The 25373-nt window shown below is 47.3% G+C and overlaps 12 protein-coding genes across 12 annotated transcripts; 6 read left to right on the top strand and 6 right to left on the bottom strand.

Annotated features, from left to right (window-relative positions):
- Positions 1-142: 142 nt before the first annotated feature.
- Positions 143-737, top strand: RPB11 (DNA-directed RNA polymerase II core subunit; the record flags this gene model as incomplete). Its single annotated transcript, XM_020211244.1, has 2 exons — positions 143-195; positions 290-737. 2 exons carry the CDS (start codon positions 143-145, stop codon positions 600-602), a joined length of 366 nt encoding a protein of 121 aa, XP_020064571.1. The 3' UTR covers positions 603-737.
- A 577-nt stretch (positions 738-1314) lies between these two features.
- CDC5 (polo kinase) lies at positions 1315-3321 on the bottom strand (the record flags this gene model as incomplete). Its single annotated transcript, XM_020206794.1, has 1 exon — positions 1315-3321. The coding sequence occupies one exon, from the start codon at positions 3319-3321 to the stop codon at positions 1315-1317; it is 2007 nt and encodes a 668-aa protein (XP_020064570.1).
- Positions 3322-4758: 1437 nt separating this feature from the next.
- Positions 4759-7875, bottom strand: SET1 (histone methyltransferase; the record flags this gene model as incomplete). The annotated part of the gene is made up of 1 exon (XM_020210920.1): positions 4759-7875. The coding sequence occupies one exon, from the start codon at positions 7873-7875 to the stop codon at positions 4759-4761; it is 3117 nt and encodes a 1038-aa protein (XP_020064569.1).
- Positions 7876-8750: 875 nt separating this feature from the next.
- Positions 8751-9239, bottom strand: CANTADRAFT_51512 (uncharacterized protein; the record flags this gene model as incomplete). The annotated part of the gene is made up of 1 exon (XM_020209950.1): positions 8751-9239. The coding sequence occupies one exon, from the start codon at positions 9237-9239 to the stop codon at positions 8751-8753; it is 489 nt and encodes a 162-aa protein (XP_020064568.1).
- A 139-nt stretch (positions 9240-9378) lies between these two features.
- Positions 9379-10536, top strand: CANTADRAFT_90532 (origin recognition complex subunit 6; the record flags this gene model as incomplete). Its single annotated transcript, XM_020211708.1, has 1 exon — positions 9379-10536. The coding sequence occupies one exon, from the start codon at positions 9379-9381 to the stop codon at positions 10534-10536; it is 1158 nt and encodes a 385-aa protein (XP_020064567.1).
- Positions 10537-10627: 91 nt separating this feature from the next.
- Positions 10628-11063, top strand: CANTADRAFT_259071 (uncharacterized protein). Its single transcript, XM_020207577.1, has one exon. The coding sequence runs from the start codon at positions 10720-10722 to the stop codon at positions 10954-10956; it is 237 nt and encodes a 78-aa protein (XP_020064566.1). The 5' UTR covers positions 10628-10719; the 3' UTR covers positions 10957-11063.
- On the top strand, positions 10854-14376 carry NMA111 (Nma111p). Its single transcript, XM_020207578.1, has one exon. The coding sequence runs from the start codon at positions 11171-11173 to the stop codon at positions 14069-14071; it is 2901 nt and encodes a 966-aa protein (XP_020064565.1). The 5' UTR covers positions 10854-11170; the 3' UTR covers positions 14072-14376.
- A 286-nt stretch (positions 14377-14662) lies between these two features.
- On the bottom strand, positions 14663-14875 carry CANTADRAFT_51804 (mitochondrial 54S ribosomal protein bL35m; the record flags this gene model as incomplete). The annotated part of the gene is made up of 1 exon (XM_020209992.1): positions 14663-14875. One exon carries the CDS (start codon positions 14873-14875, stop codon positions 14663-14665), a length of 213 nt encoding a protein of 70 aa, XP_020064564.1.
- Positions 14876-15036: 161 nt separating this feature from the next.
- Positions 15037-15591, bottom strand: CANTADRAFT_22185 (uncharacterized protein; the record flags this gene model as incomplete). The annotated part of the gene is made up of 2 exons (XM_020206793.1): positions 15037-15389; positions 15438-15591. 2 exons carry the CDS (start codon positions 15589-15591, stop codon positions 15037-15039), a joined length of 507 nt encoding a protein of 168 aa, XP_020064563.1.
- An 809-nt stretch (positions 15592-16400) lies between these two features.
- CANTADRAFT_6566 (alpha-glucosidase) lies at positions 16401-18134 on the bottom strand (the record flags this gene model as incomplete). Its single annotated transcript, XM_020210919.1, has 1 exon — positions 16401-18134. One exon carries the CDS (start codon positions 18132-18134, stop codon positions 16401-16403), a length of 1734 nt encoding a protein of 577 aa, XP_020064562.1.
- Positions 18135-19200: 1066 nt separating this feature from the next.
- On the top strand, positions 19201-20943 carry MAL31 (maltose permease; the record flags this gene model as incomplete). Its single annotated transcript, XM_020209956.1, has 1 exon — positions 19201-20943. One exon carries the CDS (start codon positions 19201-19203, stop codon positions 20941-20943), a length of 1743 nt encoding a protein of 580 aa, XP_020064561.1.
- Positions 20944-21877: 934 nt separating this feature from the next.
- CANTADRAFT_258963 (uncharacterized protein) lies at positions 21878-25134 on the top strand. Its single transcript, XM_020207572.1, has 2 exons — positions 21878-23042; positions 23220-25134. The coding sequence occupies exons 1-2, from the start codon at positions 22207-22209 to the stop codon at positions 24814-24816; spliced, it is 2433 nt and encodes an 810-aa protein (XP_020064560.1). The 5' UTR covers positions 21878-22206; the 3' UTR covers positions 24817-25134.
- The last annotated feature ends 239 nt before the right edge of the window (positions 25135-25373 follow it).

Below are 25373 nucleotides of genomic sequence, written 5' to 3'. Positions count from 1 at the left end.
GACGCGGTTGATATGCAGGCGCTATTTACCTTGGGCGATGCTCCGAATCGAGCGCGTGCGGCGCCTGTGCACGTGAGTCGCTACACCTGACTTATGTGAAAATTCACCGTTCACTCCACAACCGTCTCCCACAAACCCCACCATGAACGCCCCAGACAGATTCGAACTCTTCATCTTACCCGATGGCGTGGACAAGTACGTGAACAACGATCCCCCGAGCGAAATCCCGAGTCAAATCCGTCTCCTGGAACCTGAGCTTCGGCAGTGGCGAACGACTACTAACCTCTAGAATAAAAATAACACCTGACACCAAGGTGCCCAACGCTGCCATCATCAAGATCGAAAGAGAAGACCACACATTGGCCAATTTGTTGCGTGCGCAACTCTTGAAGGACGAAAAGGTCATCTTTGCTGCCTACAAAGTCGAGCACCCATTATTCGCCAACTTCGTGCTCCGTATCCAAACGGAAGATGACTACTCACCCAGAGAGGCATTGAAGAATGCATGCTCGGGGTTGATCAGCGACTTGGACGTGATTAAGACCAGATTCAAGGACGAATGGGCCCTTAAATCGTTATTGAACACCGAGGAAGACTACTAAGGACGAGTGGGCCCTTGAGGCTTTTTTGACACCGAGGAAGACTACTAAGGACCTAGATGGTTCCACCTGGCGATGCTCAGCATCTCCCTGTACAATATAATACATCAATACATAGCGAAAGACTTCAGAGAAAGGAAAACTAGTAGTACAAGTACAAGGGGAGGGAAATTCATCCCTAGTAGTGAAGCACAAGATAAGGAGGATGGGCAGTAAAAATTACAAGTTGGAGAAATTCATGCTCCAGTAGTGAAAACTTTAGGGGAAGGAATTTGGCCAGTACAAAAGGAATTAAAATAAGTAGTAATAATCGAGAGGAAGAAATCCACCACTAGTGGGGCAATGACTTCTACAGGAAGGTAATCCGTTCACTAGTATGCGATGCTAGTCAGATATCGAGACAAATAAATTTTCCACCAGTAGGCGGTGGAGAGGACAACACGAAAGAAATCATATCCACCAAAAAGCACTTTAGAGGACGAAAACAAGCATTGAAAAACACTAGTTGAGACCACATTGACTCGAACCTGCTTAAACAGTGCTACACTTCTTATCGGACTGGTATATTATTATATAGTGATCCTTAAAATCGAACATTAGCAGTAAGAATGCAAAGGATATAGAAGGGTATTATGCTAAAAGTGAAGTAACACGGTTACTAGGGAGAAGGAAGTCGTGAGGAGGGGGTGAATTGTTTCTGGCTGTAACCATGAAACTATGCGCTGCTATCCTTGAAGGCCTTTCTCTTAATGGCCTCCTTGATAACGTTGATTTTCTCCAAGCATTCGGGTACTTCTTCCACAGGGAAGTTTCCTTCCTTCAACACCAAGATCAAGGGGTGGGTCTGTATTATTCTGCTAGGACTGATGTGAGTGATGGCCAAACCAGACTTGGAAACACAGATTTTATGGTGATCTTTAAAGTTGAATTGGAAGTTACCGTTGGTCATTTCAAACATAATATAATCGGAAGTCCTGCTGTACCTCCTCAAGAAAACCGTCTCCTTTCTGTCTTCATTCTCACTTACCTTTGATAAGTTACTGTTCATGTACTTAGCGAAGAAATCAACTATTTCCAATTGTCTCTTCACCTGAGATGGAGGATGATGGATCGAGTTCTCAATGCATGTCCAGCCTTCGTTTTCGTGATAAATCAACTCCATGAACTTCGAACCATTGTGCACCTTCAAGATGGTGTTTTCGTCGTTGAACAACACTCCGATGTCATCGTTATTCAATTGGTAGGAGAAGCCATATTTGTTGGAATAGTCCACCCATTTACTGATGAGAATAGGGTTCTCGCATCTTGGTAATTCTTCTGATACTATCTGCTCGTGTTTGGAGTATTCCAATCTTCTCATGTTTTGGTAGGTTTCGAAGCATATTTGATTTAATCTCTTAATAGTGGTGGAGTAATTGCTGTTGAAGTTCACTCTTCTGTTGGATTTGCCCAAAACACTGGGGTTGACTTCTTCGTACTTGTTTCTCGTATCGTTGGGGGATAAACTCTGAGGCAATAAGCTCTTGGGCTGTTCTGATTGTAAGTCTGATCTCAAGATTTCCACTGGGTTTTTGTTCTTTGGAGTGTAAATACCGGCACTAGACTTGGTGTTGGTGAAGTTGATGGATGATTGGGTCTTGGAAATCTTGCCGAAGCCAGGAGGTGTGCTGACCAAGCTCTCTTCGTAAGTCTTGTCAGGGAATGGACCTTTGAACCAATCGTAGTTCAAGATTTCGTCGATGGTAGGTCTGTTCAAAGGGTTCAAACTCAATAAGTCCTTGATCAACACCTTGGCTTCTTCCGAGATGGGTTTATCGGCAGGGAATGCGTATTCTGTCTTCTTGATGCGCTCGTAAATGACCTGGACATCCTTGGCCTGGAAAGGAGGCTTTCCGACCAATAAGGCGTACATCATGATCCCGATGGCCCAGATGTCCACCTCGAACGAGTGGCCGGTATTTTTGCCGCCCAATACCTCGGGAGCAATGTAGTTGGGGGTGCCACAGATGGTGTACTTTCTGGAGTCGAGCGAAGGCAAAACAGAGGCCAAGCCAAAGTCACCAATTTTCAAGTTCATCTGGGGGTCGAAAAAGATGTTTCCCAACTTCAAATCACGGTGGATAACACGTCTGGAGTGGAGGTATTTGATGGCGCCGATGATCTGGACCATGAAGTACCTCACCTCGGGTTCGGACACCCTTTTTCTGGTTTTCAAGAGCTCCATCAACGACTGGTTGGGGCAGATTTCCAAGAGAATGTACACGTTGACGTCGTCCTCGAAGCAGTCGATGAAGTTGACGATGTTGGCGTGTTTCAACGACTTGTGGATCTTGATTTCCGACAACAACTTCGTCTTGGTCTTCTCGTTCTTGATGGACGCTTTGGCCACGGTTTTGGCGGCAAAGATCTGTCCCGAGGCGTCCTTCATTTGGAAGCACCTGGCAAACCCTCCCTCGCCTAGGAAGTTCCCACGACGGTAGTCTCTTCCGTTTCTTGTTCTGACGATGGAGGGAGGAGTCTTGCAGAGAGCACTGAGTTTCTCCTTCTTCTTCTTGGGTTTGTCGGCAGCCACTGCCACTGGAGGCGCGGCGGGCACTCCATGGACAGGCACAGGGTCGAATTGGTTCTCCTTGGACCGTCTAACGCCCTTAATGGGGGTGATATTGCCCCTGTTATTGAGCTGGGTGTTGTTGAGCGGCTGAAGCGGTTGAGCACGAGACATCGTAGCGCAGTCAGGATTGGGGGAGGTGGTGAAGACGGCGAAGGCGATGACGGAACAGACGGAAAAGAGTCTGGCTCGTTGCAGTTGTGGACCAGGATAGTAGCAGGTAATATAGTGGAAAATTTGAAGTATAGGTGTTATGGTATTGCCGCATTGAGGGTATTTACAAATGGAGCCGATTGGGCGGTCACGTGGATTTCTCAAATGATGGGGGATGGGGACGGGAGCTCGGATGCTAGGATGTTTACCTGGGCAGCTGGTGGGGGCAGGGGGGTGGCAGCTGCCCGTAATAGTGTAGTGGAGGAGGGGGTGGTGGTGTCGTAGGAATGGCGTTGTCCTCGTTGTCTCCTCGCTAGTCTTACCCTGGTATCACTGGTGAATGGTGACGTTCTCGCACTGAAATTGCTACGGCTGCGAGTCCCAATGGGGTACTATTTTGATGAGATCGGGTCGCAAACAAACTCCACACGAGTGGAAGTGTCAGAACAGAACACTGCTGGGTAGCCGGCTGGCAGTGTAGGGTGTAGGCTGGCAGTAGAGGCTGTGCGGTGCTCGCAGTGCCGGCAGTGCTGGCCGTGTGATGCTGGCTCTAAGTGCTGGACTTCTGGGTGTTTGTCTTGCTGGCACTCGCTCGTGCTCGCAGTGTGGGACTCATGTGTCCCATCAATAATATTGCCTATTTGGTGCGAATGCCGTTGGTTTGTTGATATTTACCAGGTAGATTGTTTCACATCCGTGCATGCACGGATTAAAACTGGAGTACGAGACAGCCTTGGCGAGTGGTGAACGGCAGATGATGCATTGTGTGAAATTCGTTGCTGTGGAAAATCGGTGATCCAAAAGTGGAAACACAACTAGAAACTACGAATATGACTGGGAATACCAAACAAACTGGAATGAACGGGTCAAATGAGCATCGTACTCTGGAACGACTAGCAAGCTAATTAATTACGCGATATACATCGTGCTGGGGGAGAATACTAACAAACTAATTAATTTAGACATATGCATCCGCTCTGGAAAAGGCAAACTCAGTAGTAGTTAAGCAGGTCCATCGCACTCTGCAAATACAAGCCCCGGAGAATTAATTTGCCAATTAATCATCGTACTCTGCACAAGTCCCCCTACAAGCTACGAACCAGTACTAATTAAATTGGCTACTTACTCCTTTGGGGAAAGACGAGCAACTAGGTAATTTAGACCATATTAACTTTTACTAATTTATTGCAAACATCGCTACTATTTCATATGTTTCGCCTGGTGTTTCATATTTCCCCAGCTTTCGCATGCCTCCGGATCTGATCATCGCCGAATCTCCCCGATTTTCCCCTTCCACTACAACGTAAACAATAATTACTTCTATACATGGCATTGTTATTATCTGACCGAAACTGTCTTTCTATAATACAAGATGATGTCATCTCCTGGCAGTCTCTTCTAGTTGAGCCACCCCTTACACCCAGGCGCTCCACACAAGCACCGGATCCGCTCCTCGTCGTTGGTCTCCCTCTCGAACTTGTAGTCGTAGGTCAACTCCTCATTGGCATCAATATCGCGCAACGCATAGATGACAATTCTCTTCTTGCCCTCCACCTTGATGATTTTGGCAGTGCAGCTGGGATTGCAACAATGGTTGATGAACCGAGCAATTCCACCCTTCTTGGTGGCATCGATCACCGTGTTTTCGTCCACCCGGAACAAGTATGACGACCCGATTCCCGTCTTCAAGTAGCTCTTTTCCCTATGCTCGGCCACCTGCTGACGTATACTCTCGCCCACATACTCGATGATCATCTCCTTGGCTGCAATGGGCTCCATGGCATAGAGCCCCCAGTTGTGGATCGCTGATCTAGCAAAGGACACAGGTTTCTTCCGCTTGGTCAAAGTATTCAAACTCAACACTTCCGATTCAGTACCGATTTGGGCCGTGATATCGGCTGCGAATCTCCGGTTCTTTGCCCTATTCACACGCGAACTTTGTACGTTGTTGGTGCTGGTGCTGGTACTGTTATTGTTCGATACCTCCTCCTCTTCCTCGAAGTCGTGCTGGACAGTCTTCAACGGCTTGTGTATTTTCCGACGGTGAGGCAAGTACTCGATCTTATCTGCATCTGCGATTTGTCTTTGGCCCTCACTTCTGAAAGATCCAGAGCTGCATTCAAGTCTGGGGTCCAAGCTTTCGATCAAGTCCACATCCTCGGCAATTTCCTCGGAAGCGTTCCTAGTGTCCATTTGCTTCCAGGCCCAGTACTCCATGTTTGGAATGGGCTCGGGCTTCACTTCCTCGAGTACCTTCATTGCCAAACTCATATCTTCATCGTCCTTAATGACATCCTGCAACACCTCCAAATCAAATACTTCAGTAGGCAAAAGTTCGCTTTCGGGAAAGACGGTGGAGGGGGTTTCTGTTGGTTGATATTGCTCCTCAATGGTAGAGTAGTCAATCTCGTTCTCATCCGCAGCTTCGTCTACTACCTCTTCCCCAGCATCTTCTTCTACCTCACTGGACGATTCGGATTCGTACAAGAACGACTTTTGAAGCTTCGTCTTCTTATGCTTCTTTGCTTCTATTTCTTCCTCATCATCGGGTGATGTAAGTGCTGATGAACGGTCTCTTTTACTAGCAACTGGAGTAACTGATCTGCTCGAATCTTCCTCGTCATCATCAGACTCAGATTCAGATTCACGATCATAGTTAAGTGCATGTTGCATTGGAATCAAGTTCCGTTTAACCTTTGGTCTTTCGATCTTTTTCTTGAAAGACGGTAAACTTGTTTGTGCCTGTTGCTGCTTCCTTTGCTTGGCAAGGAGGGATAAGGCATTCTGCTTCAAGTATCCATTACTGCTGACCACAGGTGCCGTTACCTTCATGGCAGCTTCTTTAGCCTTCAATGATTCCACGAGTTCTGGGTATTTGTCATGCCCCAATAAATCAAGAACCACAGGTGCTATAATTCTTTCTCTGATATCTTTAGATAAATACATTTGAAACTCTTTGATCAACATGTTAACACCTTCATCAACAAGATCATTTTTTCTGGTTTTTGCTTGAATTCCCTCATCATCTTCGTTGTCGGAACTTCTATTAAAGCCTTCTGGAACTGCTAATTCCATGTACATCTTATACTCATAAAACTTTCTCCCATCCTCATTAAAGAAGCATCTTTTGGCTTCGTTTAATGAGTTGAACACAATAAAGAAACCTGTCTTATCAGATAAAATTCTAGTCCAGTCATACTTATTGAGTGCACGTTTCAAATCTTGGGATGGGATTCGCTTCGTTGGAATATACCTGTCGTGGATCAAGATGTATGGCCGTTCCTTTATATATTTCTTCAAGTCCGAAGGTAAAAATACTCCTGGCACAACCTTGTTATTGTGTCTGATGGAAACCATTGTTGAATTTGGTTGAAACTTCTCAACTTTCAAGGTAGCTGCAGCTTCTGCTTTCTTTAATGCTTCTATCTTTCTATTTTCCTCGTCAATGCGCTTTTGCTCTTCATGTCTCCTTTGCTCTTCCTCCAATTGACGTTTCAATCTGCGCTTATCCTCCTCTGCTCTTTTGTTTTTAGCTATTCGTAATTTTTCATTGGCAGAGTCAATTCTCTTTTGGAGTAGCTCTCCATCGTGATCATTCAAGCCAATTCGAATCTCAACTCCATCTATCTTTGCTCTTTCTGCTTTCAATGTTTGAATCAATTTTTTGGCCAATCTCTGCGCCTTTTCGGGGTTACCCTGGAACTTGAATGTTCCAACCCCTAGCGGAACCGCATTGATGGGATCGTTGATGAATTTCATATCTTTGATGGGGTCCCCATAGCTTCGGAAATAATTTTCAAGGTAAACCTCACTGGTGGTAGCAGGGAGGTCCCAAACCACCAACTCCGTTTGTGGCGGTGGGCCCAAGGAGTCCTTGTCGAACACGAACTTGGACTGGGGTAACTGTTTGAAGGGAAATTTTTTCGTCCTTTTGTTGGGTTTCTGGAAGTACTGTGCTATGTTGGTTTTCCGGGGATCTATTACTTGGGAGGACGACACTCCATCACCTTTAAAACGTAGCTTCCTCTGTTTGGACTTCCTCTCTGCTTTCGATAACGTTGGATCAAGCTCTGGATCGTACATAACTTTGTAGTTCTTCGATGGGTCCGAGGATCGTGTTTCTTTCGGTACGCTGAAGTCGACGTGGTGCATCAACTTCAGAAACTTGGAGTCGTGGCTGTTCTGGCCTGTTTTGGGGTCTGTACCTGCGGGTTCCTCGTTGCCCAGACGGGCATCGGGAGTGGACTGGTTGCGTGGGGTACCCGCAGATGCAGTTCCTAGCGGCGTAGACCCGTTAGACGCGATAGCGGCCTTGATTCCTCTGGAGCTGGGGGAAGGAGGGTACTCTGAAGGCGTGTGGCTGTTGTATTCGGAATGGTAGCGTCCACTGTAGGACGACGAGGACCTCGAGTCTTCATCGCGCTGATCGGGGTACCGTGACCGTTTCCACGGCTTCTGGGAGTACCCACTCGGGGGGTACGCGTTCCCGTAGCCACGATGGTTGTTATATGACATAACTAGATCCCTTTGGGGGAAGTGGATATGGAGCCTTGGATTGTGGGTGGTGAAATAGTGGTAAAATGGCCCACGAAACTGGGGTTGGTGCAGGCGCGCGGGTAGAAGGCGCCTAGGGTACTGACACGGACGTGTTGGTGATAGTCGGAGTGTTGCACAGCGTTCAGATGCTGACGATACTGGAGATAGCTTCACGTCTTTGTTAGTTTGGGGTGATTTCGAGGTAGTGCGAGCGTTCGGAACAAAGATAGCAGGTGGAGGGTGGAGGGGGAACACTGGCGGGAATAACGGAACACTGGCAGGAGAGGCGTGTCAGAAGAGGATGTGGTGGTTTGTGGGTGTGTGTGGAGGTATTGGGACTGAAAACTGGCACTTGGTAGAGGACGGAATGATTTGGCAGGAAAGAACCAGCGCGTAGTTGCAGCCGTTAGAGAGGCGAAATGGGAGTGATGAGGGATACAAACGAGCACCACGAAGTACTGCTACAAAGCACTACGAATTAGTGGCCTACGGAAGAGCCTAGAAGGACTCCGAGGTCTGGCCAGGAGTATCTGTGAAAGAACTGCGAAGAACCGCAAACAACTGCAAAGTGCTACCACGAACTCTACCACGAACTCTACTACATCTACCCGAAGTCTACCACTTTACCACGAAATCTACCCGAAGTCTACCACTCTACCACGAACTCTACCCAAAGTCCACCAACAGCGGTAGAACTAAAATCTACCAAGTCTACCTCTGTCAAACTACGAAAACTACCAGATGGCCTCCACGGTGATCTCCTCCTGGGACTCCTCGGCGCTGACATCCCCAGCTCTTCCCACTTACTACGCTCCCCCTCTACACTTTCCTGTACTGTCGTTGTATTACTTTACTCACTTGGTTCTGATATGCTTCAATGGCCCTGGGGAATGCAAAAAGTTGTTGGCATATTCCTTCTTTCTGAAATGCTTCTTGTTGGGCTCTTGCACGTAGTGATCCCATCCTTGTCCCTGTGCAAATCTGATGGCTGCCTCCTTGGTGTCGAATTTCATGATGGTACCTTGCATGTAATCGGCAGACCCTTGGTAACCCATCAAGTCGTTTTCCCATCTGTTACCCTTTCCTAAGACGTCCCAGTCCAATTTCCAGTGGTGTCCGTTGTGGTTGCTTGATTGTGTGGCTGGCTTGGATTCCTTATAAATTCTGACCACTCTGGATGTCACCAAGTCTTTTGGTGCTCCCGAGACTATTTCTTTGGCGGTTTCATTGTGCTCTGAAACTTCGTTGACTCCGTTTTTGAGGGCGACGTTCTGCAACAACACGCTGCGGGTGGAGAGCGGACGGATGGCTTGGAACCCCGTTCTGATACTTCTGGACAACATGGCGGATGGGTGTGATTACTATGATGAATAAAATTGTTCTGGTTGGCTGGCGCACTGGACGATGCATCACGTGCCGGCTATCACGTGACCTAATCCTAAAATCCATCCTTGGTCACCGCCACGGCCTCCAACTCCATCCATGAACTCCCAGCTCAAGCAGTCCTTCCAAGACGTCATCCCCACCTTCCAGGGCCAGCTTCCGCCCGAGGTCCTCACGTGCGGTGATTCACTCTACCAATTGAGTCTTCAAAAACAACCAGTCCTTCCAAAGAGATGCGAGATCGCCAGATACCATATCTGTGCCTACTTGGCTGCAGAGAAGTACCTGGAGCAGTTGGGGCTTCCTAAGCCTGAGACCAACAAAATTCCGCTTCAGCCCAAGCTCGTCTCCAAACTTTTGGACGATTTCAGAGAGAATCTACTCTACCAAATACGATCTACTACAAGCACTCCGAAGTCTAGTCCCAAAAAGGCTGGTGGTTCCGTTTATAGCACACCCATGGGGACTCCTTCGAGGACACGCAACTCGCCGGCCAAGGTCAGCTCGCCCCTAAAGAGATTGCAGGAGTTGAAGGATGAGCATCCAGCCAAACGGACAAAGACAGACAATTCCGACTTCAGAGACGTGGATTCTCCATTCAACCCAAAGGTGAAAGACTCATTGGACCCACCCAGTCCTTCCAAGGTCTCGAAGTCTCCTAAAAAGTCTCCCAAGAAATCAAGTCCCTCAAAGGGAACCCCAAAGACCACAGTCTATAAATATGATAAAAAGCACGTCTCTATCGAAGACTTCATTTCCTTTGCCAACAACTTCTACATTCCCCCTACGGTCACTCCGAAAATGATCGAAACATTTCTTGTTCACAAGCACAAGTTCACCAAGAAGAGCGAGTGGCTCTTGGCATGTGGGATGGTCAACGCAGCATACACCCGGATTAACCACCGTCTCCTCACCAGCAAAATGGGAGCCAAGTCCCAGCTTATAAATCATCTTTTCCAGTACCAGAAGGGAGGTCTCATGAAATGGAATATGCAAATCTGGTGCGATATAGTGGACGATTGGGTCAAGGACGAGGGATGGGTGCTAGAAATTGAAAGAACCTATATGTACGAAAGTCAGAGTATGGAAGAGGTGGAAAAGCGAAACGAAATGCTTGGACGAAACGGTCGTGGTTGGGAATTGTTGGATAAATTCGGTAGTATGATCCACGGAGACGTGCTCTACGATGGAGACATACAGGAGACGTACTTCGAGAACTGGAAGACCAGGGTGATGAAGGAACTTGCGAAAAACTAGAATTGATGAACCAAATTAAAGGAAAACGGAGGTTATCTATCGCCAAGATCTAGGATTGACAAACCTAATTGGAATGAAATAGAGGTTAAATTATCTATTTGACGATTAGACCGTTTGAATTGGTTTTGGAAAATTCTCTACCAGAGGCAATTTAATGACTAGGGCGTTAAGTTGATTTAGGAGATGCTGAACCACCCTCCATCCCTTCTACAAGTGGCTAGAGAAGCCGAGAGGTGTCCACACACCCTAATGATCATACTACACCCAGGAGTCTTCGCAACTCTATTCTCGCAAATGGGCGGAAAAAAGCGCTTCTACAACGCTTCCAACGACAAGCATTTCAAGCCAGCAGTTCTGGCAACTCACGCTCGTCACGCTACCTGCAGACTAGCATTACCAGCCAAGTCCCGTCCGTTCTAGTTCCTATTCTTCCCCAGGATGTGGTGATACCGTCGCGCGAGGTGTCGCCCTTACCCGGACACGCCATCACACTACCAAACTTTTCACCTTTATAGTTAAATACCCGGGACGAATCAACTCCACAACCATCTATAGAACCCTTCATATCGCTGCATCCTTCGCATTATACACATATCCCACCTTTCCATTAACAGCATAGATTACAACCCGCAAAATGACCAAAAGAAAGTTATCCAACGAGTCGTTGAATGGAACAGCACCAAAGAGAGTTGCAATCGAAGAGTCTCTGGACGGCGAATACTACTCAGAAGCAGAAACGCCGATCTTCTCGGAGTCCTCATCTATAAAATGGCAGGAAGCCATCACCAAGGTGGTCAATGCGGTTGTTTCCATCCAGTTCTCGCATGTGACCAGCTTCGATACCGAAACCTCCATCGTCAGCGAGGCCACCGGATTCGTGGTCGACGCAGCCAGAGGCTTGATTTTGACCAACAGACACGTGGTGGGCCCAGGTCCGTTCTCGGGATACGTTGTGTTCGACAACCACGAAGAAGCAGTCGTCAAGCCCATCTACAGAGACCCCATCCACGACTTTGGGTTCTTGCAGTTTGATCCATCGCACATAAAGTACCTCCAGTTGACCCAGCTTGACTTGAAGCCCGATTTCGCCAAGGTCGGCACCGAAATCAGAGTGGTGGGTAACGATGCTGGTGAAAAGTTATCGATCTTAGCAGGTTTCATCTCCAGATTGGACAGAAACGCCCCAGACTACGGTGTCTTGACATACAACGACTTCAACACAGAATACATCCAGGCAGCAGCGTCTGCCTCTGGAGGATCGTCGGGGTCCCCAGTCGTCAACGAAGACGGATACGTCATTGCATTGCAAGCAGGAGGATCGTCAGAAGCGTCCACAGACTTCTTCCTCCCAGTCTACCGTCCATTGAGAGCTTTGCAGTGCATCCAAAACAAGCAACCAATCACCAGAGGTGACATCCAGGTGGAATGGCAATTGAAGCCATTCGATGAATGCAGAAGATTGGGGTTGACCTTAGAAGCAGAAAAGCTTGCAAGAGAAAGATTCCCCTCCAAGATCGGTCTTTTGGTGGCGGAATTGGTGCTCCCTGAAGGACCCGCTGATGGCCTCATCAAAGAAGGTGACACCTTGATTTCCATCAACGGCACTCCAATTTCAACCTTCATCAAGGTCGATGAAATTTTGGACGACAACGTGGGAAACGTGCTTGAATTTGAAATTCAAAGAGGCGAAGAAGTCGTCAAGCATTCCATCAAAATTGGCGACTTGCATGCCATCACTCCGAATGAATACGTCGAAGTCGCTGGTGCGTCTTTCAACGACCTTTCCTACCAGATTGCCAGATGCTACTGTATTCCAGTCAAGGGAGTTTTTATCAACGACTCCTTGGGCTCGTTTGAGTTCGCTTCCTTCGAGAAATCGGGCTGGTTGTTGGAAACGGTGGATGACAAGCCTACTCCCGATTTGGCTACCTTCATCGAAGTAATGAAACAAATTCCCGATCGCCAAAAAGTGACCATCAACTACCGTCACGTCTCTGACCTTCATACTGAGAACATCCAGGTCATTTACATCGAAAGACACTGGCAATCTACCTTCAGAAAAGCTATCCGAAACGACGAGACTGGTCTCTGGGACTTCACCGACTTACAGGACAAACCGTTACCTCCTTTGCCTAAGGAGCCTCAGAACGCCAAGTTCATTGATCTTCCGTTCGACGAAGAGAAGCAAGGATGTGCCTCTTTGGTCCGTTCGTTTGTTCAAATCAAGGTGGTTTTGCCTATCCCAATGGACAGTTACCCCTACAGAAAGGAGACCTGTTACGGAGTGGTTGTCGACGCTGAGAATGGATATGTGTTGGTTTCCAGAAGATTCGTGCCCCATGACATGTGTGACTTGTTCGTTATTTTTGCTGAATCGATCGACGTGCCAGCAGAAGTGGTGTTCCTTCATCCCAACTTGAATTATGCCATCATCAAGTATGATCCATCTTTGGTGTTGGCCGACGTCAAAACGCCTAAGTTCAGCAACAAGCCCTTGAAGAGAGGGGACAAGAGCTACTTCATTGGATACAACTACAACTTGAGATTGGTCAGTGACGACGTCAAGGTCAGTGGAATCTCCTCTCTCAACATTCCAGCAACCTCGTTGTCGCCCAGATACAGAGGAACCAACTTGGAGTGTGTGTTGGTCGACAACAAGATTTGCCAGGAATGCAACACTGGTGTGTTCGTGGACAATGATGGTACCATCAGATCGTTCTGGCTCACTTACTTGGGAGAAACCAACTGTGACCAGACGAACGATATCATGTACAGAATGGGCTTGGACGTGGTGGATGTGATTGACGTGATCGAAGGATTGAAAGCCAACAAGGTTCCTGACAATCTCAGGCTTTTGGACGCCGAGTTCACTTCCATGACTGTTTTGCAAGGTAGAACCAGAGGTGTTCCCAAAGACTGGATCGAGCGTTTCGAGCAAGCGTGTGACGATGAAATCAAGTTTTTGGCGGTGGACAGAGTGGCTGTTCCCATCCACAAGCACGTCAATCCCTTGAAGATCGGAGACATCATCTTGTCTGTGAACGGCGAAATCGTCAAGACTATGAGGGACTTCAAGGTGATGTACACCCAGGAAAAATTAAACTTCAAGGTCATAAGACAAAAGAAGGAATTGGAGTTGGTGGTCCCAACCGTCGACACCAAGAGCATCAACACATCGCACATCATTTTTTGGGCAGGTGCCATTCTTCAGATTCCTCACTTTGGGGTCCGTCAAATCATGGAGAACATTCCCTCTCAAGTTTACGTCACAAGAAAGAGTGCTGGTGGCCCTGCCACTCAGTACGGCATTGCTACCAACAGTTTCATCACCCACGTAAACGATGTTGAGACCAAGGAGTTGCAAACCTTTATGGACGTTGTCAAAGATATTCCCGATAACACTTACATCAAGTTGAGATTGGTTTCCTTTGACAATGTGCCCATGGCCATTTCTATCAAGACAAATTATCACTACTTCCCGACCTCAGAAATGAAGCGGGTGAATGGTGTTTGGGAAGAAAAGGAATATAAGTAATAGAGCTTAATCAGGACGTTTTTGGTTTAGAGTGAATTATACAGAGTAGATTTGGGGCAGAATGAGTTGAAGTAGAATAAATTACTCACAGTACATTTGGAGTAGAATAAATTATTCAGTAGTGGAATGAATTATTCACAGTTCTCTGGAACAGATAGCTTCAGCGAGGTAACCCCTAATACCAAGAGCATGGCTGGTCTGAGTGGTAATTAGCGATACTGGGTACCCAATTGGTATGGTATATATAGTAACGCACATAATTATTATTACGAGCTTCATATCTCATCAGTACGACTTTGCTGCACCAACAGCAACAAAAGCACCTCGGCTACACGTTTTGTATCTTTTAAGTGGCACTTCAGACAGATACGTATCAGTATCAATGTAGTTGTCTAATTAGTTGGCTTTCGCCTATATGCTTTCGCCTATATATACAAGAAGTATGTGCTGGAATAAAAGGATTATATCCCCTTGGTGGTCTGAAAATTGAATTGCTATTCCACTGCGTCCATGTGGACTCCAGGCTATAATGCCAGACCCCTGTTCTCCAGAATGTTGGATAGTTCAACTAGCGAAATCCTGGATCAGTATCTAAGGCAAGAACTTGTCCAATTTCTTAAAATGCCCACCCTTGTTTCCCACCTTCACAAAAGAGTCCAAGTGGCTCAAAGATGGAGCACTAAACCCACCATTTCCGTGGTTTCTGCCGGCCTGCTTTCTTTTGATTCCAGTTCCTGTCCTTATGAATCTCTTGTCGGCAGCTTTGTGGGTCTTCATTTTTGTTCTGACCTGGATGAGAGTCATGGTTGGCTTCTTGAAGAGCGTCGTCTTCAACGAGAATAACTGGCCCCACATGCTGATGATCGAAGATAGAATAGAGTTAGTCCATTAACTGGTGAAAATTTATGGACAATGCGTGCGCGGCGCAAGGACCGCTTACGTAAGCGGTTATTGTGGTCACGTGATCATTCGTCCTCCTCCGACGAGTAGGCACCAAGACCAGCCACTCCCTTGGTTGGAGGTGGGGGATTCGCTTTCTTAGTCAAGGTCAACTTCTTGGGTAGGCTGGGTGTGATTTCCGGCAACGTTCTTTTCCTGCTGTGGTCGTTTTGGTTGTCTCTGCGTTCTTCCAACTCTCTCTTCGCGTTCTTCTTCTGCTTGAAAATGGCTAGTTTCTCTTCAACTTCCCGCTTATTCCGCTGTTCCTTTTCCAACGCTTCATTTTGCACCTTCTCGTAGAATTTGGCCGACTCTTCGTCCAATTTGAAGGAACTATTCCTTATTGCCATTTGCTGTTCGAATTCCAACTGCTTCTTGTCTAGAGATGTTAGTTAAGTCTCCAATGCGATGTCTAGCTGGTACTTACCTCGATGCTCCTTCAATTGGTCGTGCAATGTCTTTCTTGGTGGGTCATCAGGAGACTCCTCACTAACGAAAGACCCCACATGCGTGTGGTCTTCCTGGTCGTGTGCTGGCTTTTTTGGGGATGGAGCTTCACCCTCTTTGACAAAATCAGGCATGATGTGCTTAGGGGAAGACGGGGTGGTGATATCTGTTCTGGAGTTGTGTGATGGATGTTGATGATTCGTGATTTTGCACGTGATTTGCGTGCGGCAGTAATTCGGCTATGTGCAGTATCCTGATAAGATAAGCTAGAGGTGTGGGATGTTAATTGGCAGAATTTGGCATTCAGGATAGAGTTTTGTAAGTTTACGTTGACTTCGAGTTGCAAGGCTAGTTTGGATGCTGTTGATACGCCACAAGGGGTCAATAGGTGCATTTTAGGATCCGATAATACTGAACTAGTGGGTGTTGTAGCATTGACTATTTCATACTGTTGGGCGTAGCTTCACTTATTCACTCCATGTCTAAGATTGAATCTATAGGCCTAAAAAATTACAAGCATGTTCAAGTTTTTTAATTTCAATAAGGATTTTTTGTTTCAAAAATGTATATTTTTCAGAAAAATTAGATAATCTTGCCACATCTCAAGCAAGTCAGAACAACCACTTGGATGAAAGAGTTCAATGAGACCCACAGCTGGAAGAGGCTATTCCCCTCACCAACACCGTACCTCAGCCTCGTCTTGTGACCTCTTCACAAGCCCCTTCACTTGCCCCAGTTCCGAGGACATTTTCCGATTAGATTGCGCCAAATTGATTGCGCCAAAAAAGAAACGAAGGTTTTTCGCAACTTTCGGTTTAGCTCGGAAAAACGGAATAACTGTGCAAATGGCCGCAAATTTCGAGCGTAATATCCTACCAAATTTGATGTATCATATATTTCATCTAGTATATATAACTAGGATCTATTCTCTATATCTAGATATCTAATCGACGATGTAAAGACGTCCTTCATAAGGAGACAAGGTGGCTTCGTCCTGAACATCGACGTTGGAGTTGACCAAGGTGTATTGGCCTTCAACCAAACGTTCGAACTTGGCAGGCTCATCCGAGAAGTTCAAGGTGACAAAAGCCTTGGGAGAGCTGGTCTCGTCGTTCTGGTACTTGATGAAGGAGTACACCTGTTCGTTGTCTTGGTCAAGGGTCTTGTAGGCCCCGTAGATGAGGAGATCCTTGTGCTCCTTTCTGACCTTCAAGGACTTGGCCCAGAAGTGCAACACCGAGTTAGGATCATTGAGCTGTGACTCGACGTTGATTTCCTTGTAGTTGTCGTTGACTCTGGTCCATGGGGCGACAGGAGAGAATCCAGCGTACTCGCTGGCGTCCCATTGAACTGGTGATCTGGCGTGGTCTCTGGCAAGCATGTTGATGCCTTCCAAGATGACCTTCTTCTGCTCTTCGAAATCAGCATCCTTTCCGTGGATTTCCACCCAGTTTCTGTAGTAGTTGATAGTCATGATGTCGAGGTACTCGTCAATGGACCAGGAGGCTGGCAAATTGGCCATAGCGATTTCTTGGCCCTGGTAGATGTAGAGGGTACCAGTCAACGCAGTTTGGAGCATAGCCAACAACTTGGCCGACTTGAAGTTGTATTTGGGGTTCAGGGAGCCGAACTTGGAGATCGATCTGGGCTGGTCGTGGTTCTCAAAGAATACAGTGGACCACGCATCGGTACCCTTGATGAACTCACACTGGTTTTCAACCGCTTGCTTCAATTCGCTCAATTTCCATGGGTTGGCAGGCTTTTCCAACCTGTTGGCGTGGACAGTGCCCACGTCAACCACGTCAAAGAGGAAAATCATGCTCATCTCCTTCTCCTTAGCACTGACGTACTTGAGAGCATCTTCTCTGGAGCAGAACGCGACCTCACCCACGGTCATGGCATCGTACTTGGAGGTGACCTTCTCGAACATCTCCTTGTGGAACTCGTGGATACGTGGCCCGTTGTGGGTGTATTGCATGCATGGCTGGAACGACTGGTCTGGGAACACGATAGGAACGTCGAGGAATCTCTGGTCCTTCGAGTACATGTTGGCCACGTCGATTCTGAAGCCGTCCACGCCCAACTCGAACCAGAAGCTCATGGCCTCGTCGTAGATGGCGTTTCTAGTGGCTGGGTTTTCCCAGTTGAGGTCTGGCTGCGACTTGGCGAAGAGGTGCAAGTAGTACTCGTCGGTGGTCTCGTCGTAGGTCCAGGCTGGCTCCGAGAAATGGGTGCTCCAGTTGTTGGGAGGGTGTCTGTTGCCCTCAGCGTCGTACTTGGGCTTCTTCCAGACGTACCAGTCCCTCTTGTCGTTGTCGAGCGACGAACGGGATTCTTTGAACCAGCGATGCTCGCTCGAGGTGTGGTTGACCACCAAGTCCAAAACCAACTTGATGCCACGCGAGTGGGCCTCGTCGAGCAACACCTTCATGTCGTCAACCGTACCGTACTTGGGGTACACCTTCTTGTAGTCGGAGATATCGTAGCCCATGTCGTCCTGGGGCGAGTCGTACATGGGACTCATCCAGATGACATCGACTCCCAAGTTCTTGAGGTAGTCCAACTTGGAGATGATGCCTGGAATATCTCCAAGACCATCACCATTGGAGTCCTTGAAGGAAGCAGGCCAGATTTGGTAGACGGTAGCGTCTTTCCACCAGGTGTAAGAGATAGTCATAGTGTAGCAGCAACGAGGTGTAGAGGTTGGAGCAGATGGATTTCGAGGCCAATGGCGGTTTCTCCCCCACTTTATAGGGTTTTGCAATCTGGGGTAATTTCCGGCAAGTTTCCGCTGGAGGCACCGTTTGTGGGCCAAGATAGACGAATTCCAAAAACAGGTTGTGGATCCGATTTCCGAAGACAATTGAAGGTGTGGGGGATGTCGCCAATCTTCGGACAAAGTACGAGCGAGGCTTACTCGCACGCATGACAGTTGTCTTGGAGGGAGGAGTAGGAGGCGGACATCAACAGAACAGTCAAAGTGCGGGTCTGGGGTCGAGGCAAATCTTGACCCCCCCGACGCGCGAGTAGCCGATGGCAGTCGGCCCCGAGGAATGCTGTCGAGTCATGCCCGAAGGTGGCGGCGATCGCTGCACACCCCTCCGAACAACGGTTGGGTGTCGAAATAGACGTGTGCAGTAAGCGCCCGCCGTATGCGGGCATCTAGGTACGAGGGGTATTAATAGAGCGCGTCGAGTGGAGTCCCAGGGTTGGTACGGCAACCGCGCCCATGCCAGGCATACACAGCAGGGTGCATGGCAGCATGTCAGAAGCTGGGCACCTGGCGGTGCGTAAGCGGGGCATCGCAAACTTTCTCGCAATTCGCAAATGCGCAATCAGCCCCACCGATAATCCGGGCAAACTCCGCACAAACTATAACTCGCACCTCCCATTCAGGGCACAAATCTGGGGAAGCCCATCCATGACCGAAAATCATACCCCAGATTCCAGTGCTCGCAAATATGCGCAAATATGCACTGGTGTGCTTCCAGGTACCCCACGGCCAGGCCCTTAGCCCCTCCTGGGTGGGGCCCTCCACGATCTTGCCAGATCTCAATTTCCGCAGAACTATGTGGGGTGTATGTGGGGCGAGCTATTATCTCGTATTTAAGCGAGAGCCGCACATCGCAGCCAGAGTATAAAACCTGCCTGATCCCCATTCCATCATAAGCATCACTACTCATCTGATCCACTAACCAACACCAGCCTAGTCTCATCTCTACAGCCTAGATCGAACGGTTACAATGACAGAATTTGTTGAAGACATCAAGAAGGACGGTGCCATCACCGTCCACGACCCCATCTCCAAGAAGAACCTGGCCTCCTCCATCGACGACCAAATGGACGAGTACGTCAGCAAGTTCCTCGACATGTCCAACGAGGCCAAGTCCAACGACCACAAGGAAAGAAACATGTCTTTGGGCGAGGGTTTGAGAACCTTCCCCAAGGCCGTGATGTGGTCCATCATCTTGTCGTCTGCCTTGGTCATGGAAGGTTACGACACCAATCTTTTGAACTCCATGTACGGTTTCGACGCTTTCAACAAGAAGTTCGGAGACTTCTACCCAAGTCTTGGAACCTACCAGATCCCTGCCAAGTGGCAGACCGCCTTGTCTATGGGATACCAGAGTGCCTCCATCATCGGGTTGTTTGTGTCTGGTATCATTGCCTCGAGAATCGGGTACAGAAAGACCTTGATGACTGCCTTGATTACTTCCGTCGGATTAATTTTCATTCAATTTTTCGCACCAAACAGAGAGGTGCTTTTGTTGGCCTACGTCTTGTTGGGTATTAACTGGGGTGCTTACCAGACCTTGGCTGTGACCTACGCCAGTGAGGTTGCGCCTACGACGCTTAGAGTCTATCTTACTACTTACGTCAATGTGTGTTGGGTTTTCGGTCAATTAATTTCCTCGGGTGTGCTTAAAGGTGTCACTCAGATGAAGTCCGACAACGCTTACAGAATTCCATTTGCTATCCAGTGGATCTGGCCCATTCCTTTGTGTCTAGGCGTGTTCCTTGCTCCTGAATCCCCTTGGTACTTGGCCAAAAAGGGACGCGATGAGGAAGCCAAGCAGTCCCTTAAGAGACTTCTTACTGAGAACAAGCACTTGCCTGACAAGGACGTTTTGGCCCAGGCCATGTTGACCAAGATCCAGTTGACCATCAAGGAAGAAGAAGCCACCTCTGCCAAGGCTACCTTCAAGGACTGTTTCACTGGTACTGACTTCAGAAGAACTAGACTCGCAGCCATCACCTGGTTATGGCAAAACATCACTGGTTCCGCTTTCATGGGTTACTCCACCTACTTCTACATCCAAGCTGGTTTGTCCACTGACAACTCGTTTACCTTCTCCATTGTCCAGTACGTCTTAGGTATTGCTGGTACTGTTGGCTCGTGGTTCCTCTCGCAAAAGGTGGGTAGATTCCCCATCTACTTCGGTGGTTTGTGTGGCCAGTTCATCATTCTTATCATTGTCGGAGCTTTGGGTGCCGCCAACCCATCTGGAGGCTCTTGGGGTATTGGTTCGTTATTGTTGGTCTACACCTTTGTCTACGACTTGACTGTGGGACCAATGACTTACTGTATTGTCTCGGAACTTCCATCCACCAGATTGAGAATTAACACCGTCATGCTTGCTAGAAACCTTTACAACCTTGCTGGTATTGTGGTGGCCATCATCTCGCCATACATGTTGAACCCAACTGCCTGGAACTGGAAGGCCAAGACCGGATTCTTCTGGGCTGGTTTCTGTTTGATTGCCATTGTCTGGTCGTGGTTCGAATTGCCAGAAACCAAGGACAGAACCTACGCAGAATTAGACCACTTGTTTAGACTCAAGATCAAGGCCAGAGACTTCAAGAACACCGAGGTCGACGTTTTCGATGCCGGTAAGTTGATGGAGAAGTTTGGTGAAGACGGTATCAGAAAGTTCGTCGAAGAAAAGAAGAGAGAGGAGGCCGTTCTTGACGACGAGAAGGCCTAGATCACCAGAATGTGACATACTGGTCGTTAGCAGAGCTAGCGAAGGTGCATTCTTGGTGTATGCGCTTCAATTCTTCACTACTACGGTAGATTTTATAACGATGAATAAATGCAAGATAATTTTAGAACCGTAGATGCAAGTGATTAAAAAAGGAAGTATTGTTTGAGATCGTGGTAATAATGCGAAAGATCAATTCAGCAAGAGGTACGGGACGGTGACAATGTAAGGTACTTTTTGAATCTGGTGGGTAATGCAAATGATGCTAATTATAACATGCAGAACAACTGCAGGCGGCCAGCTTTGTATTCGCAACAGGAGATTTACGTCGATGTAATTCGGTAATTCTGAACAGAGAGAAAATTAACCAGTGCTGGTTGAGAAATCCACGGCAGCCCAAGATGCAAGCTGACCAGGACTCAACACACCCACGAGCTCCCCGCGTCACAGCTCATCTATTTAGATTGAGGCGACTGGTGGCGATCTGGAAACAAGAAAATCCGAACGACTAAAACAGTAGCAGTAGATAGAAAATAATCTGGGTGCAGCCTGCACTCACACATACGCCGCGTGTCCAATCACACTCCTGTGAGATAACAGCGAGGAGTGCACACGGCTGTCACTAGACATGCAGGACATGCAGCCACTGTTGTGACGGGCGCCTGCATGAGTAAGCGCATAGTGAGTTGTGCCGGGATGAGAGGCGCGCCAGCGGGGCACGACCCCGCCTGTCCCGGACCGCTTGCTGCATAGCCTGGTCACGCAGGCGATCCGTCACGTGACCAGAACCGCCTGTCATCTCCCACCTCCCGCCATCACCCTTTTTGCGGCAATTGATGGGGTGATTTCCACGCCTGACCAGCCCCCCCGTTTCTGGCCCCGGCCTGCCCATCCCCTCCCCCACCCTGTCCCCCACTCAGCACCCCCACGCCTCCCATCCCCTCCACCCCTTTCCTCACCATCCCTCTCGTGACCCCCAATACAGTTGTCCGAGCTATATGCAGTCCGCCAATATTCCGCGACACCTCGAAATTTTGAATGATCAATTTTACCCTGATAGTAATTCCAGGTAATCGCTGAAGCTGGCGAAGAGAACCCCGTTGTTGCTCGTTATCCCCCATACCCTCCCCCACCAAACCATCACCTTGGTCCTGTTCCGTTTTTTCCGCGTTCCTGTGAAGAAACCGACACTAACCGTCGTCTCCATCCAGATCACCTCCACCCAGCGCTTCGTGTCGACACAACCACCACTCAGCCGATGCCAGGATGGAGTCTATAGACATCTCGTTCAACTACGGCAAGCATCTGGAAGAATCGTTGGTCAGGCTCTGGAAGCTTACCCGCAATGATTTGATCAGATCCAAGTTTGCATCAGTGGAGCGCTTGAACAACCGATCGTGGCGCATCCTCAGCCGGAAGGTGCTAAAGAAGACGTCCAAGGAGCAGTCTTCTGAGGTTGACGCCCAAAAACCGCTCCACGACTCCATCACAGACCTTTCCAAGGACTCGTTATCGGACTTGGCCCCAAAACAGTCCCAGTTCTTATCCGATCGGCCTTCGTTGTTCTCCCATAGCTCCAACTTGAGCTTGCACAGCAATAGAAAAAGTACCAACAACAGCAGCTTGGAGTCGTACAACCCCAAAAACAACCCCATCCCAGACTCCGAGGAGGACGACGATGACTACGACATTTCAGACATCTCGGATATCTCGGAAGAAGAGGAAGACGAAGACGAGCCTGTATCTCCAGATCAATCAAGCCCTCATCCCGAGTTTGTAAATAATCAATTGACTGACCAAACCAAGGCACATTCCTCGCACAGTTCCCACAAAACGCCGGAGCAGTTTTCCTCTCAAAACGGTGAGATCCCAAGAAGTCCGGTCACTTCCTCTCACCTGAGCCAACTAGCTAGATCTAGGGCAGCCTCCTCCGCCCAAGCCCCACCCTTGGGACGTTCTAGGACCTCATTTGTAAGAGGCTTTTCTCCAAGTCAAGTTTCCATTTCGCCTGCATCTTCTTTAACGTCCAAGAGGCAAGGCTCAACAGTTTCAAAGTCATCACTTACTCATGAAGAACCTCTACAACCACATCCACAGCCCCCTAACAAAAATATATTCTATTTGGCGAATTCTCCATCACCTCCAGCCTCAAGTGACAAGTCAAAAGAGGTATCTAGCTCTCCAAGATCACCCAGGACTCGTGATGCGTCTAGACAACTTGAGCCTCGTCGTCAAAGTTCAGTGTCACAACAAGTTTCTAATAGGAGCTCAATTTCTAATCAATCATTATTCAATCAGTCAGCTTCCGAAAGGAATTCCAACAGAGGCTCACAAGCTGTTTCTTCTAGGGCTTCACTTTCAACACAGTCTGGGCAAACAGGTGACACGAATCAGCCACCAATTAAGAGACACAACTCCTTGTTCAATAATTTCCAGATTCAATTCAAGAAGGACGAACCATCTACCACTCATTCCTCTATTACTCAATCATTGAGGGAACCTGATTCAGAATCGAAAGATGATGGCTACTCCTCCACAGATATTTCCGAGGATGAAGATGATTACAGTGATGATGAAATTGTGGCAATTCAACCAAAAGAAGCTCCCGATGAGTTTGTTTTAAAAAGAGACCGTAAATCGTCTAATGCCACCCAGATGACTACGGATAATGATTCAGAATGGTTATCGGTTTCTTCGGAGGATGATGACTTGAAATCTGAAGAACCCAAGTTTCATCCATTGCAATTTAACAAAATCCCTACAATGACAAAGAATATAAGTAATTCTTCTACATCAACCGATATTTTGCCCGTTGAGTTGAATGATTCTCAAAAACACAGAAAACGCAATTCATCCCCAGCAATTACAACAAAGCCGAGATCATTACTTTCCGGACTATTTCTTAACGAGTTAGCTGCACAGAATCAGCAGAACTCTCATATAAGCCCCAAACCTGTATTGAAAAGATCATCAACTACAGGAGTAATAACATTTGATCAATTCAAAAATGGAAATAGACTAGGCAGTGTGACTGAACTTGCATCGAATTCCAAACGACCATATATTATGTTCACCAAGAAATATCCATCTTCTACGGATATATCAAAGAATTATCCTCATTTTCATAACAACTCTGTCAAAAAGGATATTGTGCAAGAAGACCTGAAGTCTAATGATGATGATGACGATTCGGTTATGGGTAAACAGAAGTCCATCGTTGGTATTTCAGACTTCAATGCCACAGCTTCATCATCAACAAGCATGGTAAATGAAGATATGGAAAGCTCGGGAAGTATACACCATACATCGCCCGAGCCTGTCAGTTCACATGCAATTCTTTCATCGAGTCTCAAAATGTCAGGGTCGATGACTAATAATTCAATTAGAAGTTTGTTATCTAAGAGCTCCTTGAACATAACAAAATTGTACAATAACTCCAAGTCCATGTTCGGAAGATATGACGGTAGGGACGAACGAAATGGAGAAGAATCGAAAGAAGAAGATAAGCCATCTGAACCCAAGGTAAGTATACCAGTACCAGCTGAGAAGTTTGATTCCCCCAAATTGGGGTCCCCACATTCAATGTCGACTCCAATCACGGCAACACCAGCTAAGTCACTCAATGATGATTTGAGTTTGTTCAAAGAAGGCAATCAAGAAACGGCAGATAACATTAATGGGATTAAATTGTCGCCCAAGTCAACTAGAAGATCGATGCTTTCCACAGAATTGAGCAATTCGTTGAAAGAATCTATCATTATTGACTACAAATTGGGCAAGATTCCATTGCCCAAAAAGGTTTTTGGCCCCAATTATGAAGGGATGCCAGATATTGGCGAAGTGGACGCGAATGATTATCATTCAAAAGGTTGGTGATAAGCTGATACTTGCGATCAAGTTTATTTGACCCAAAAGTTATTTTATTTCAAAAGTATGAAAAATTCCTTGGACGAAGTGACGAAAAATCAATTCATCATGTCTGAATTTTCGAAAATAGGTATTTATTGGAGTTGTATTATTGATTTTAGCCTGAACTTTCATAGGAAAGAGCTGTAGCCTAGTAGCAATTTGTCCATATGGATGACGCTCATATGGACATCTCAGATTTGCACCCAAAACGAACCTAGTCAATATTTTCAATGCCCATATTAGGGTATTATACCATGAAATAACGGCCTAAAGAGTCGTTTTGCTCTATTCCGGACCAAATGGTACCAGACTATGAGAACTATTTACGAATAAAATGAGACAGGCGGAGGATAGGTGCGATCAGAAAATCTACAGCAATTATACTGGTACGGAACTGGAATCCCAGCATACTAATTCATATCCGAATTCTCTTAAATACTATCAAAGTTCTAAGCTTGGAACACTCCAATCTTTTCGTTTTCTGGTGCCTTGTAGGACTTAAAGCCCACGAAGTTGATGCCATG

Source organism: Suhomyces tanzawaensis, assembly GCF_001661415.1.
Source record: "Suhomyces tanzawaensis NRRL Y-17324 unplaced genomic scaffold CANTAscaffold_4, whole genome shotgun sequence".
In the NCBI taxonomy this organism is placed as follows: Eukaryota; Fungi; Ascomycota; class Pichiomycetes; order Serinales; family Debaryomycetaceae; genus Suhomyces; species Suhomyces tanzawaensis.
Note: the sequence above shows the minus strand (reverse complement) of the source record. Positions and strands in the feature narration are given on the sequence as shown.

What these genes read in the sequence shown, in the direction of transcription:
- CANTADRAFT_259071 (XM_020207577.1), top strand. Translation starts at nt 10,720, where the DNA reads ATGCTGAACCACCCTCCATCCCTTCTACAAGTGGCTAGAGAAGCCGAG.
- NMA111 (XM_020207578.1), top strand. Translation starts at nt 11,171, where the DNA reads ATGACCAAAAGAAAGTTATCCAACGAGTCGTTGAATGGAACAGCACCA.
- CANTADRAFT_258963 (XM_020207572.1), top strand. Translation starts at nt 22,207, where the DNA reads ATGGAGTCTATAGACATCTCGTTCAACTACGGCAAGCATCTGGAAGAA. An exon ending in CAACCACATCCACAGCCCCC is followed by an intron (nt 23,043 to 23,219) that starts TAACAAAAATAT and finishes CTCAATTTCTAA; the next exon opens with TCAATCATTATTCAATCAGT.